Below are 14,762 nucleotides of genomic sequence, written 5' to 3' on the forward strand. Positions count from 1 at the left end.
AAGGAAAATGTCAGGTCATCTGTCCATGAACTGAATCTCAAGAGAAGGTGGGTCATGCAGCAAGACAACGACCCTAAGCACACAAGTCGTTCTACCAAAGAATGGTTAAAGAAGAATAAAGTTAATGTTTTGGAATGGCCAAGTCAAAGTCCTGACTTTAATCCAATCGAAATGTTGTAGAAGGACCTGAAGCGAGCAGTTCATGTGAGGAAACCCACCAACATCCCAGAGTTGAAGCTGTTCTGTACGGAGGAATGGGCTAAAATTCCTCCAAGCCGGTGTGCAGGACTGATCAACAGTTACCGCAAACGTTTAGTTGCAGTTATTGCTGCACAAGGGGGGTCACACCAGATACTGAAAGCAAAGGTTCACATACTTTTACCACTCACAGATATGTAATATTGGATCATTTTCCTCAATAAATAAATGAGCAAGTATAATATTTTTGTCTCGTTTGTTTAACTGGGTTCTCTTTATCTACTTTTAGGACTTGTGTGAAAGTCTGATGATGTTTTAGGTCATATTTATGCAGAAATATAGAAAATTCTAAAGGGTTCACAAACTTTCAAGCACCACTGTAGTTGCAAGATGCAGGAGTTCAAATACTTTTTTTATTAGCATTTGCAAAAGTAAACAATTTAAACAAGGAAAATGTAAAACACTTGGTACGCAATGAATCGGATCGAATGAGCTACATGTGACGGTGCAGTTTTCATTTAACATCACTGGTTGGCTTTCTGAAGTAGAACAACTTCAGTTTTGTGACGTCACATTATTACAGAATTTCTGGAAAAGGCTCTTGCCATGTGGGCCATTCTTTTGAGATGCCATGAGATTCTTTATCCTGGTCAGAGCTGCATCCCAGGAGCACTGGGTTTGAAGCAGGGATACACCTGAGACGGGATCCTCGTCCATCAGAGGACACCACGTACACACCTTCACACACTCATTCACATCTTGGGGCACTTTAGAGCAGCCAATCCCTCGGGTTCTCGGCTGACCCCTGATCCTTTTGCATCCTTGTGGGTTTTTAACAGGTTCTCCAGAAATCATACCTGTATTTAAAATGACTAAATCACTGTGTGTGAATGTGTAAGCATGTGTATGATGATCTGTGATTAAACTGGTTTCCCATCCAGTGTGAGTTCCACAGCAGTTACTTTACCATCTGCTGATCCTGTTTCTCTGGCACACTTCACTGTTTACTACTGGAGTCTTGGATCAAAGTGATAGTCCGGTCACAGCTTGTTAGACCTTTAAGCAGTTTATTAGCATACACACTTCATTAGCCTTTATGGCTAAAAGTGGTGATTTCTTGATGAAATTTGGTGTATAGCTTTAAAGTGAATGTACTGCCTCGAAATCACACTTTTTTTCCTCGTACAAAGCGACAATCATTATGTTGATGGACCATGTGTTTTCGAACCATAGCTGATCCAAAAGGCCACAAATTGATGGAAAATCAATAAGATCAGCCAATTTTCACAGAATCTGCCAAGACTTGTCTGGAAGATCCTGAAGGGGTGTGTGACGTTACACGTGTAACAATCCAGGTATCAATTTCGTTCATGTGTGTAGCACTGGTTAGATCAGTCTCGATATGGAATCACGTTTTGGAGAGAATTCTGATAGGGACTGGGATTCTTATATGTCGGATGAACAGGCAGATGATTATCAAAAATATTCTAGAGTAAATGGTTATCTTTTCAAACCCCCAAGACAAGAAACTGCCAGTTCACGACAGTCTTCCTCTGTAGCACGTGCGAGACGGAGAGAGAGAGACGTGCAGAACACGGTGGTTACCTTTCATCATGTTTTCCTGAGCAAAACTAAAAACAAATAGAGTATTGCAATATTGCAATCTGAGAGCATTTTAACACGTTTCAGTTAATAATTAATGATAATTGCACGCACGTGTGCATTTTTCTTCCTGTTAAAGTGCATCAGATATGATAAGATCGGATGTCGCGGGCATGTAAATGTTGCTCATAATCCTGCGTCTGGTGCACTGTGTGTGTGTGAGATAGGGGAATCGACAAACTGTCCAAATGTCATTTATTAAATCAGTGGGTTTCTTTTTTGCTCCAATAATTCCCATGTGGGGGCGGCACGGTGGTGTAGTGGTTAGCGCTGTCGCCTCACAGCAAGAAGGTCCGGGTTCGAGCCCCGGGGCCGGCGAGGGCCTTTCTGTGTGGAGTTTGCATGTTCTCCCCGTGTCTGCGTGGGTTTCCTCCGGGTGCTCCGGTTTCCCCCACAGTCCAAAGACATGCAGGTTAGGTTAACTGGTGACTCTAAATTGACCGTAGGTGTGAATGTGAGTGTGAATGGTTGTCTGTGTCTACGTGTCAGCCCTGTGATGACCTGGCGACTTGTCCAGGGTGTACCCCTCCTTTCGCCCGTAGTCAGCTGGGATAGGCTCCAGCTTGCCTGCGACCCTGTAGAACAGGATAAAGTGGCTACAGATGATGAGATGAGATGAGATAATTCCCATGTGTTCGTTCTGGTGGTGATGAACACTTGATGAATCAGATTTATTATTAGTAGGCGACACAAAATCTGCTCGCTTCGTTTGCACAAACCTCACCCACTGTCTCTTTAGATTAGTGTCATTTCTTGGAAAGTCGTGAACCGAACGTCCTGTTGTATATGGATTTGAACATCCAACACAACTTGGCACTTTCCACATCGTTATTTTTGTAAGATTCCTACAACAATATCCAATCTTGGTGAGTAAACAAGCAAGGGGTCAGATGAACCTAAATGACCCAGATAACTGGGGTTCCGCGCGTGACGTCATGCGAGATTAGCCCTGGGGCGAGGCTGCCTTTTTCCAGGATCCGGAAGCCGTGATTTATCGATAGTTTTGTGCTTGGTAATGAAATAACAAATAATTAATATTATTTTGTCCCCTGCTTTATTAATTCATTTTGGTCGCTACTAATGATGTATATTCATTTTAAAGTATTAGAAAAAGGCATTACATACACAGACATGTTGTAGATGCAATTTATAAAATGAAAAATAACATCTGAGAAGTGACTGACTTAACCAAAGTTATCATTTGTCTTACCTGAAATAAATATTTTATATCTGTACTTATCTTGAAGAAGAAAAAATGGATCCTTCTGGTATTAAACCTATTTAAAATGAACCTGTAGCTGCTACCCATTTGTAATTTCAATAGCCATACAGTTTTAACACTATATATTATGGTGATTTGGATGTAATACTCCTTTTTAGTCAGTCATGGGTGTTTTAAACATAACTAGCTTACGTGCAGAGCTGATGCAGAGGTGGGTATATTTTAATAAGTTAAATTCATACAATGAATATATTGAACCTACAAGGTAAGCATTTTAAGATCTTTTTGGTGGCCATGAAATACTCACAGCAATTGTATTTTAAAATGGCTGAGAGACAGAAAGCCATCGAATTTGACCATTGTGGCCACGTGAACCTAAGCATGGAAATAATTTAAAAATATTACACTTTACTTCCATCTTGGAATTATGCATAAATATACACTTGGAGTGCAACACAGATATACCTGCATTAATGTCAATTCCTTCTAGCAGATTCCATTTATTTGGTTCAATAGCATGCAGTATTGTTAGTATATCGTGTATCCTACGTATATTACACCACTCTACCCAATGGAGAATGAGCGCTGAATATGGTTTACGATATTGCATGGCTGTCAAGACAACATGACGTCACATGTCGGAGCTGATCCGAATATCCAATGAGAGTTTTCTGCTGCACATGCACAGAGGCATTTCTTTGTTCACCGGGAAAGACAAAGACACATTGAACATCCGAAAGGCTACCAAAACTTCATTAGATATTCTTCATGCATGTTTACAAGAGAAAAACATACCAACGGACGTCAAAAAACTGGAAAAGAGACGCATCAGAGACATTAAACGTCCATGCTAGCGAGCAACTGTGACAATTTGTAAACAAACATGGCTGCTGGGTTTGCTTCATTAAAAACAGAAGGTTTTGAGAGAATTTTGAAAGCAAAAAACGCGTTGAACACCTGAAAGGCTACCAAAACTTCATTAGATATTTACAGGAGAAAAACAGGAGTTTTTGGAGTTAGATCATTTTTATTGTTAGAACTTTGACTTTTTATGTGTACATTAGCATGACAGAACATTGAATTACATTGGATCAGAATCAGCATTGGATATTGGAAAGTAAGCTCCCTGTTCTTAACTTTTGTAAAATATGTAATTGTTCCATCAAATGTGTATGCATAATAATAATAATAATAATAATAATGGCTTTTTTTCCCATGGTATATCAGATATATTCCATTCAGCTGCTCATCTTCGACTCGTTCAAAATCACGCTAGCTGAATGGAATATATCTGATCAGTGTTTCCGCCATGGGCGCCGCCGGGGGGGGAAAGGTTAGAACAATTCTAGGGGCCCAGCACTGCCATGGGGCCCTTTAAGGGGCTGATGATATGCTTTTAATGATTTTAATAAGACTTTTGAAATAACAATGCAATATTCCATCTGGTAAAATGAGCTCATTGAACAAGGTTGTCTATTTCTTGAGTTCTTCAACATGTTGTCATCTAACCCTCCCCGTTTTGCGAAATGGTACGGTCCAGTTCTGGTAGAAGCGCGATGCGTTAAATCTGTGTGCTGATCAGTGCAACGCTACTTGCTGCTGTGTTGCAGTGCAGCAGCCAGCCAGCCAGCAGTGGAGTGCGTACAGTCTATGATCGCTAAATATGAAAAGAGGCTGTCAAAAACAAAGAAAGGCAGCTGAAAGCTGAGAAGGACCGGAGAGGCAGGCAACTGGTCACTCAGTTTTTCCCAAAGAAAGGTAGCTATCGCTCACATATGTGTTCAAAATATTAGCGAATGGTAAATGAACAGTATGAACGTGGTTGAATTAGACTATCAAGAGAACACTTTTACAGTTTGTACAGTGACATTTTTTCCATTTTAATAACTGAACTGACTTATGTGATAAACAAGATGAAATATTACGTTATGCTGGTGCTAATAACTAGTGCTAATAACCAGCTTCATAACTAATGGGGTGCCCTAAATATGCACAGATTCAACCTCAGGGGGACCTCCGCCCTACCAAACCACTGAACCCCCCTTTGGAGAAGGAGGTAAGCAGCAATACAACCCATAAATGCTTTAGGATTGAAGTTTTTAATGAACGAGCGCCATATACAGTTTGCTAGATTAAAGTGTTGCTAATAACGGACACCAGTCAAGTGTTTGACATGGTTACGTGTGCGGAATGTTCACACGTTCTAAACCATTGGTTTCAAATTGAGGAGCTGGAGAAATCTTGAATTTTCATTTGTGATTGTAAATGCACCAGAATTAGTCACTGACCAGTTTTCATCTAGTCCCTGGTAGGTTAATACATAAAATGTATTAACAAAGTCACAAACTCAAGGTCCATGGGCTATCAAAAGTCAAATAATGACAATAGTGCAATTGTGACGAGGGTGGGCAAAGTTGGGGGGCCCAAAATTCTAATCTTTCATGGGGCCCAAAATTTCTGGCGGCGCCCCTGGTTTCCGCTATGTACAATTGGCTGCGGCGGGCCGCCGCACCTTGATTTTTGCCGCCGCACCTTCAGGAATTTCTGAAGGGGGGCCGTGGCCCGGGTAACTTTTTTAAAATTATTTTTGAAAATTATTTTTTAAAAATAGGCTAAACCAATATTTGACGTTGAGCGGACTCGAGCCTGGCATGAACCGCTCCGACGCGCTATAATGACACCAATCTATCACCAGCCAATCAGGAGACTTAATCAAACGCATCTCCCGCCCACTTGTGTCCGCGTCTGAGGCGTTGAATTTTCACAGAAGGAGGGAAGAAGTTGACTGAGGTAAGACTGTGTGATAAATTAACGAACGAATAAGATAGGAATTTCAACATATAGGGCTTAAGTTTGTTCCCGTTAAATAAGCATTGCTTGTACAGTAACGTTATGTCGTTACAACGTTGACCCACTTTTAACGTGCCGAGTACCGACTGTAGCCGCTAACATGCTAATTAGCTTGCTGTCAAAAGTGCAAAGACCTTAAATTGCTCTGTGTAAATTAGAAAATGGCGCAACTTCCTCTGTAGCCGTCAACTCCACTTGTCTTGAGTTTTGAGCCGATCACAACAGGGCAGCACTGTGGCCTGAGGTAAAACATGATAGTTTTAGTTTGTTTAAATTACGAAAATGAGTACACCCAATGACTGTCTCATATACTCTTCATATACTCATACTGTTTAAGTAATGCAATAAAACTAATCTTTAAAAGTGGAATTTACTCAAACTGTTTGCACAGAATGAACTTTGGGGTTAACAGTGTAATAGTGTTGCAGTGTTCTGCAAACTTGCAATTTAATATTTCAGATCTTGAGACATGAAAGTGCTATTTTAAAAAATAAAAGGTCAGAAATGTTTTCTTCATCGTCTATTTAGTTCATTTTATTTCCTCAATAATTTTCCTTGATTGAGAAATCGGTCTGAGCTCTTATGGGTTAATCGGTAGCCTGCATGCTAGTATATGTTCCATTTACAGTCAAACATTTTGATGTGCTCCAGGCTCAATTTTGATTAATCAAAAATCTGCGTAGTAGTACAGTCTGAAGATGCTCTTGCAAATTTGGTGTCAATTGAACAAAAATTATGGGAGGATATAGGTTTAATAAGTTTTACAATTTTTGAAGTGAGTGATGGATTGATAAGTTTTTAGATGAGTTCAATATTTTCTTATCTTCAGACATAATAGTGTAGATGTTTCTTTACCTGCTTGATAGTTTTGACCAGGACTCCAATCTTCCTCAGAAGAGTCATTAGTCCTTAAATTAAATTCATTATAGACATGAACTTAAAATCATTGTTTTATTTTATGGCCTCGGTGCCCTGGCTTTTGGCCTTCGTGCCCTCGGCATCAGCAGAGCGTTCGTTTTCCACACTTCGTCAACTGAAATCATACCTCCGATACACAATGACACAAGAGACTGAATGACTTGATGAACTGCCATATTCACCGTGACATTCTGGAACAAACTGACATGACAGGCATCGCAAAGGAGTTCGTGCAGGCCAATGACCGACGCAGGCAGGCCTTTGGGAAGTTTTAAGGGCAAGTCATTGGTTACTTCTATTAGCACCGCCGAGTGCACTGCTTCCTCTGTTTTCAATGTTTCTATACTGCATTGGTACTGATACAAGCAAGTTGTTTAAGTTGAGTTAGCCTACTACCGAGGTGCTTTTGTTGTGTACTGTTGGCTGTTTTAGCATTTTATTCTGCGCAGTTATGTGCTGGCATGTTGTGGGCTAAAGTCATGACCGATGGATTAATCTATGTATAGTCTTCTGTGCTGTTGGCTGTTTTTATCCTCGTACTGGGTTGGGACGTCTGAGCGCAGGTCTTGCCACCGCACCTTCAAACATTTTCTAGGGGAAACACTGCTGATATACCACTCAACGCCAGCCAATATTATTTAAATAGACTTTACTAAAATTCACTGGAGTTTACGTCTTAAGTATAATGTTACGTAAAGTTGGGCACACAATTCATGGCCACAACTATCACTATTAAATCTTTATTTTTTTAAAAATCCACCATGTCATCTCACCATATACTGTACTCTCAACCTTGAATCCAATCTACAGCAAAATGCTCATCTCTGGTCTCATTAACAATAGAACACATTAACAATAGAATCAAAGTGTAAAAGATGTGACAGGTAGATGTTTACTGAATTAGTGAAATAGTCGAGTGTGTGTTGGCTAACTATTAAATTTACCATACGCTAGCAAATTTATTTAGGTTTATGCTTAGTATTTTGTACCTTACTGGATGTACAGTATCAGTGTTACATTAAACTAACATTGGCTTAATGAAGGACAGCACGGTGGTGTAGTGGTTAGCACTGTCACCTCACAGCAAGATAGTTCTGGGTTCGAGCCCAGTGGCTGACAAGGGCCTTTCTGTGTGGAGTTTGCATGTTCTCCCTGTGTCTGCGTGGGTTTCCTCCGGGTGCTCTGGTTTCCCCCAAAGACATGCAGATTTGGTTCATTGGTGGCTCTAAATTGACCATAGGTGTGAATGTGAAGGAGTGTGAATGACTGTCTCTGGCTACGTTTACATTAGACCGTATCTGTCTCGTTTTCTTCGCGGATGCACTGTCCGTTTACATTAAACCGCCTGGAAAAGCCGGGAAACGGGAATCCGCCAGCGTCCACGTATTCAATCCAGATCGTGTCAGCTCCGGTGCTGTGTAAACATTCAGAATACGCGGATACGCTGTGCTGAGCTCTAGCTGGCGTCTCATTGGACAACGTCACTGTGACATCCACCTTCCTGATTCGCTGGCGTTGGTCATGTGACGCAACTGCTGAAAAACGGCGCAGACTTCCGCCTTGTATCACCTTTCATTAAAGAGTATAAAAGTATGAAAATACTGCAAATACTGATGCAAATACTGCCCATTGTGTAGTTATGATTGTCTTTAGGCTTGCCATCCTTCCACTTGCAAGTGGTAAGTGATATGCGCTGGGATCACAGTGGCTCAGTCCCGAATCACAGCTTGTGCACTTCACTCGCGTGCTCTGTGAGCTGCGCAAGGCCGGAGTGCGCACCCTCCAGAGGGTACTCGCTGTTCAGGGCGGAGTGATTTGGAGCGCAGGATGCCTGCGGAGCCGAGCGTATCCGTGTATTGGTGTTGCTGTGTGCACGCAAATTGTGTATTGGTGTTGCTGTGTGCACACTAATCGTTTTAAAAACGTTAATCTGATGATCCGCTGATACGGTCTAATGTAAACATGGGCTCTGTGTGTCAGCTCTGCGATGACCTGGTGACTTGTCCAGGGTGTACCCCGCCTCTCACCTATAGTCAGCTGGGATAGGCTCCAGCTTGCCCGTGACCCTGTACAGGATAAGTGGCTACAGATAATGGATGGATGAACTTAAACCTTGAGACTATGTTTGAGACATGAACACTAAATGGAAGGTTGTTCCATAACTTTGGGGCTTTGTAAGAGAAAACTCCTCCCCTAGCTGCAGCCTTCGTTACCAACAAAGAGCCTGCACCTTTTGATTGAAGCAGGTGTGGAGGATCTTAAAAGCCCAGAAATTTGTGTGAAACAATTCAGGGATTTATGGTTTAATAGTAGTATTTTATGTTAGATTAGGTTCATTGGAGCCCTGTGATGACCTGGTGACTTGTCCAGGGTGTACCCCGCCTTTCGCCCGTAGTCAGCTGGGATAGGCTCCAGCTTGCCTGCGACCCTGTAGAACAGGATAAAGCGGCTAGAGATAATGAGATGAGATGAGAGGTTCATTGGAGGCTCTAAATTGACCGTAGGTATGAATGTGAGTGTGAATGGTTGTGTGTCTCTATATGTGTCAGCTCTGCAATGATCTGGTGACTTGTCCAGGGTGTACCCCGCCTCTCGCCCATAGTCAGCTGGGATAGGCTCCAGCTTGCCCGCGACCCTGCACAGGATAAGCGGTTACGGATAATGGATGGATGGATGGATGGAAGTTAAAATTTTAATAAAAGGTTTCTTCTTTTTTTCCCAACTTTATTTGCATGCAGTCGGACAAAATCCATCCGTATCACCCTCGTTTGTTCAAAGACGTAGGAATTTTTCAAGGTTACAAACCATGTCAAGCCTTATAATTACAATATGTTTCAGCACTGTAAAACGGATCTAACAGGAGCACCTGCTGAAGCGCGTAACTGTGTTATTGCATCACTCCATTTACCAGCACGCTTGCTTTGAATCATCTGTGTGTGGGTGGTTATGGAGGGCTGAACCCCAAATCCTTTCCCACACTCACTTCCAGCTCCCGCCAAAAGTAACTTGTAAAGGCACAATACATGGGTACCTCCTTCCAAAAGCAGGCTTTGACAGTATGCCCCTTGCCTGACACACTCTCACCCCCATGCAGAGAGTGAGGGAGGCAGATGCTGAGCGTGCTACTCAGCCTGTTCGCTGGGAAAGCCCTGACCTCCCCTCAGCACGGTGGAATTTCGGTCTTGATGTGAGGAAACGCTCAATGGCATTCCAGTGTCACATGACCAGGCATTCAAGGCGCACCATGAAAAGCCACTTGGAGCGCAAAACTGTGGCATTGTCACATACCTTCTGCCCCATTAGGAAAGTGATGGCAGTTGATGGTGTGTTTGTGGTCATTAAACAAAAAGAAAGAGAAGGAAATGGGAAGCACTCTGAAAGAAAATCTTCCGCACTCTTTCAGAATAGAGGATCTCATGCTCGGACTTTTAACATGCCATGTAACATTCAACAGGTGAATTGGCATTTTGTGTCATGACAGAATTAAGGTAAATAGGAGCCATTCGCATGGGCAGGTGTGTGGTACTTGGCTGTATACATTGCCTCAAGGGTGTTTGTATGTGTGGTTATGGGTTCCTGTACCTTGATGGCATCTGTCAACAGGAGGTCTACCTGTAGCCTTTCCTTTCAAAGGTGTGTGTGGGAGAGCAGGAGGCTTTGTGTGTATAAGCAGAAGTCCAGATGGTCTATTGAGGCTGAGGCATAATGGAGCACACTGGATCAGTGGAGGCAGGGTGGAGCCGGTTGCTGAATGGAGCCGAAGTGTGGGAAACACACACAGGTCGAAGCTCTCACACATTCCTTGCTGGAGAGTGCTGCTTTGGCCAAACTTTAGATAGTTGGGCAGCTGGGTGCACAGCCATAGAGACACTATATGCCTGGATATATGGTGTATTATAGGCTTTTTTTATGAAAAGAATTAAGGTCCACAGAGCTTGCGGGGAGAAAATGAGCCAGTGGATAGCGGATGAAATGTTACATGGTCTTCAAAGACATTTGCATGGTTGGTTGAACACTAACAATGTTACATAGCTTACCTTACAAACGTACACTACCGATCCAGCTCGGATTTTCACTTTTTGAAAATCAAATAACTAAAAATGAGGGAAAGAATAAATAAGAATAAAACTATTTAATATCAAATCACATGATTATTGAATTTGATCATGATGAAAACTTTCAAGATGAAGGAAGATAAGTTCATGTTCAAATGTCTGTAATGAAAGGTACGAGTGCGGGAATGAGAGCGCAGGTGATGTAGGAGATGAGAACATGCACGCGTCCCACAAACCCATACCACCTCCGGGCTGAGCAGCAGGTTCAAAGAGTGTGTGTTTGGGGACGAAGAGGAGTGCAGCTCTATTGACCGAAGGACGTGTGAGCAGGATCCTGCCTGACTTTCCCACACTGTCGGTCCATTTATTATCCGAAATTCTCGGGCGGAGGGAGGGTGCCCAGAACAACAGAAGTGTGCCATCCTCCAGGGCATGGGATAATTGTGCTTAACTGACGTTGCTATGAATGCATTCCTCCTCTCAGTGTGGGTATGAGAAAGCAGATAATATAGGTAAACATTAAATTAAATCTTAACTCGTATTTCTGATACAGTACAATTTTTTGAAAGAAAGAAAGAAAGAAACATGCCCATTAACATTTATGCTTTTAAAATAATCAGGTTATAATTGTTCCCCTGATAGTCTTGAACATCTGTTAAATTTCAAAATGTGCACAAGCCAGATAAGAAGTGTAATGATTTATCGTTATGTCAGTGCCCCTTGGGAAATTATCAGACTCTCATAGTGGTTATACGTGGCTTATCAGTCAAAAAGGAGGCTCCCAGGTAATAAAAGTCTCACAACCTGGCTTGTGTCTGTGGTACTGATATCTAGAAGGCTGTCCCCACTGTGGGGGCCATGATGCCGGTTAACCATGGAATAATTGATGCCTCTTCTATTGTCGAAGACGCCTCACCCACTGGCCTCCGAGTGTGGGAAACCTAATCCTGCCTGGGACTCATGCCTTTGTAATGCTAATGCTCTCCTATAAATAGGGCAGAGAGGGATCCTCACTCACTACAGACTACATCTGACTCGCTCTCGTTCTGAAACCATGGCTCCTACTTACATGCCTTCTGCTGATTACTCAAAGCTTTCCAACAAGGAAAAACATAAAGTGAGTATCTCTCCTACTGTTGATTCAACTACTTAACCTTTTGAAATGTGTTCCATTTTTACAAAGTGAACAAGTTGTGAACAGAGTTTCTTTCCTTTTTTTAGCTAAGAAAACCAGTGGTGGAAAAAATGCGTCGCGATCGCATCAACAACTGCATTGAACAGCTTAAGGTGATGCTGGAGAAAGAATTCCACCAGCAAGACCCCAACACCAAGCTGGAGAAAGCCGACATTCTGGAGATGACTGTCGTCTTCTTGAAGCAGCAGCTGCAAAGCCAGATCTCAGCACCTCAGAAAGCTCACTGTGACGGTTACTCTCAGTGCTGGAGGGAAACCGTGAACTTCCTGTCTGCCAACTCCAAACTAGACGTGACTATTCAGCATCTCAACGGCTGTCAAGAATCCCAGAGAGCGCAGAAAGATTTGCCCGTGTCTCCACGTTCCTCCCCGATCCACCAAGCTCCAATCAAGCAAGAGATCGAGATCAGTGTAAACCGAGCTGTATGGAGACCTTGGTAGAGATCCTAAGTACTGAGACGCTCTCATGTTAACCAGATGGTAGTTTCGCCATCTCTTATGATGTAGGAGATTTGTATTTCCACGTATTTTGAAGATGGAGTTTGAAATAAAGAAAGAATCATCTTCTCTTTGAGAAGCACTTAATGAACGTTCAAATTCTTCATATTGAAGACTTTTGAAAGCTGAACTTGATAAGTTTTCTTTGTGAAGTATTTTATTTTACAGAAAGTCTGTATGTCTTCATTAATTCTGCTTAGAATAAGCATTTTAATGACTTGTTGGATTATGTTCTTGTAATCTTTGATTTCGATCTTTTATAAGAGCAGTTGAGAAATTGTACATTTTCTCATCTTGGTACTTTAATGCACCGAAATGAAGAGTTGACACTGTGTGTCTGGTGTTGTTCCTTAATAAAGGCAATTGACTTCTAAAATGAACTTGTGACTTTCTTTTCAAATTCTTTACTAATCCATACTGCGACAGCACACACACACACACACACACACACTTCAGATCTTAATGAAGATTCCAGATACATCCAAACACGAGAACTAAAACCGAGGCTTTAAAAATATGCAAAAAGATTTTGTAATAATGTGCAATGTTTCTTGGTTAAATTTCTTGGTTTTGTTGCTGCTTATTGTGTACACATATATAGACGGATGTTGGGTACACTTCTGAGATAAACCTTAAAAAAGTGATAGAGTCACTTTTGAAACCAGTAGCGTTTCTTGGTTTCAGTATTTTTCTCAGTACTGTAGCTGTCGCACTTGGTAAGAAATTTAACTATGCAAGTCAGGAGACATTTATCATATTCACAATGCAACTTACATAAGTTCAGCTTTATTCATATATTAGATTAAATAACATATAACATTATTCAAAAATTTCAACCAATCTCTTTTTCAGTTTTCAGCTTAACTCTGATTATCAGTGTAAACTTCCGAACCAAATTACTGAATTGGATCTGAATTGGATCTGACTTTTAAGTTTCATGTTATATCCCTTCATTTCATAACGAATCTCTGAACTCTAATTAAATCTCTCTTTTGTGGTCTTATCATCCCTTTCCCATGATAACATGAGCACAGGCCATAACTGATATTTAGATATTTAGTAAGAAGCTATTCTGTTTCTATAAACAGGTTTGACAATGCAGACTGATTGCACACAAAGGCGATGCTCCGTTTACAATACATTTCTCGGCGTCTAACAGCATGGGTTTGAGACACTCCAAGCTTTCCCACACTCAATCGTCCAATCAGAGGCTTGTGTGCAACACTTGATAACATCAATGGCTTGAGCCTGAGGGCAAACCTGAGCTGGAAAAGAAAAAACGGAGGGACACCAGGAAGCGGAGTGTGTCTCTCAGTGGGGGACATAGAAACGCCGTGTGCGTGTGTGGGGAGGGGGAGTTGCTGTCTCTTAATGCAACTTAGAACTTGACAAAGACCAAAGGCTTTACACAAGAGTAAACTCACATGCCATGCCACGTACTCTACACTGAGTGCAGAATTATTAGGCAAGTGAGTATTTTGACCACAACATCCTTTTAATGCATGTTGTCCCACTCCAAGCTGTTTAGGCTTGAAAGCCTACTACCAATTAAGTATATCAGGTGCTGTGCATCTGTGTAATGAGAGGGGGTGTGGTCTAATGACATCAACACCCTATATCAGGTGTGCATAATTATTAGGCAACCTCTTTTCCTCTGGCAAAATGGGTCAGAAGAGAGATCTGACAGACTTTGAAAAGTATAAAATTGTGAGATGTCTTGCAGACGGATGCAGCACTCTTGAAATTGCGAAGATGTTGAAACGTGATCACCGAACAATCAAGCGTTTCATTGCAAATAGTCAACAGGGTCGAAAGAAACGTGTGGGGAAAAAAAAGGTGCAAAATAACTGCACATGATCTGCGGAAAATCAAGCGTGAAGCTAACAAGCAGCCATTAGCATCCAGTTCTGCCATATTCCAGAGTTGCAACATTCCTGGAGTGTCAAAGAGTACAAGGTGTGCAATACTGAGGGACATGGCCAAGGTACGGAAGGCTGAAAAACGACCACCACTGAGTAAGGCACACAAGATAAAATGTCAAGACTGGGCCAAGAAATATCTTAAGACTGATTTTTCTAAGGTGCTGTGGTCTGATGAGATGAGAGTGACTCTTGATGGGCCAGATGGATGGGCCTGTGGCTGGATCAGTAATGGGCACAGAGCTC

General features: G+C 41.9%; 1 protein-coding gene across 1 annotated transcript; it reads left to right on the plus strand.

Moving 5' to 3' along the window:
• The first annotated feature begins 11,939 nt into the window (after positions 1-11,939).
• On the plus strand, positions 11,940-12,679 carry her15.1 (hairy and enhancer of split-related 15, tandem duplicate 1). Its single transcript, XM_060909812.1, has 2 exons — positions 11,940-12,022; positions 12,127-12,679. Exons 1-2 carry the CDS (start codon positions 11,960-11,962, stop codon positions 12,538-12,540), a joined length of 477 nt encoding a protein of 158 aa, XP_060765795.1. The 5' UTR covers positions 11,940-11,959; the 3' UTR covers positions 12,541-12,679.
• Positions 12,680-14,762: the final 2,083 nt, after the last annotated feature.

This window comes from Neoarius graeffei, chromosome 26, assembly GCF_027579695.1.
Source record: "Neoarius graeffei isolate fNeoGra1 chromosome 26, fNeoGra1.pri, whole genome shotgun sequence".
In the NCBI taxonomy this organism is placed as follows: Eukaryota; Metazoa; Chordata; class Actinopteri; order Siluriformes; family Ariidae; genus Neoarius; species Neoarius graeffei.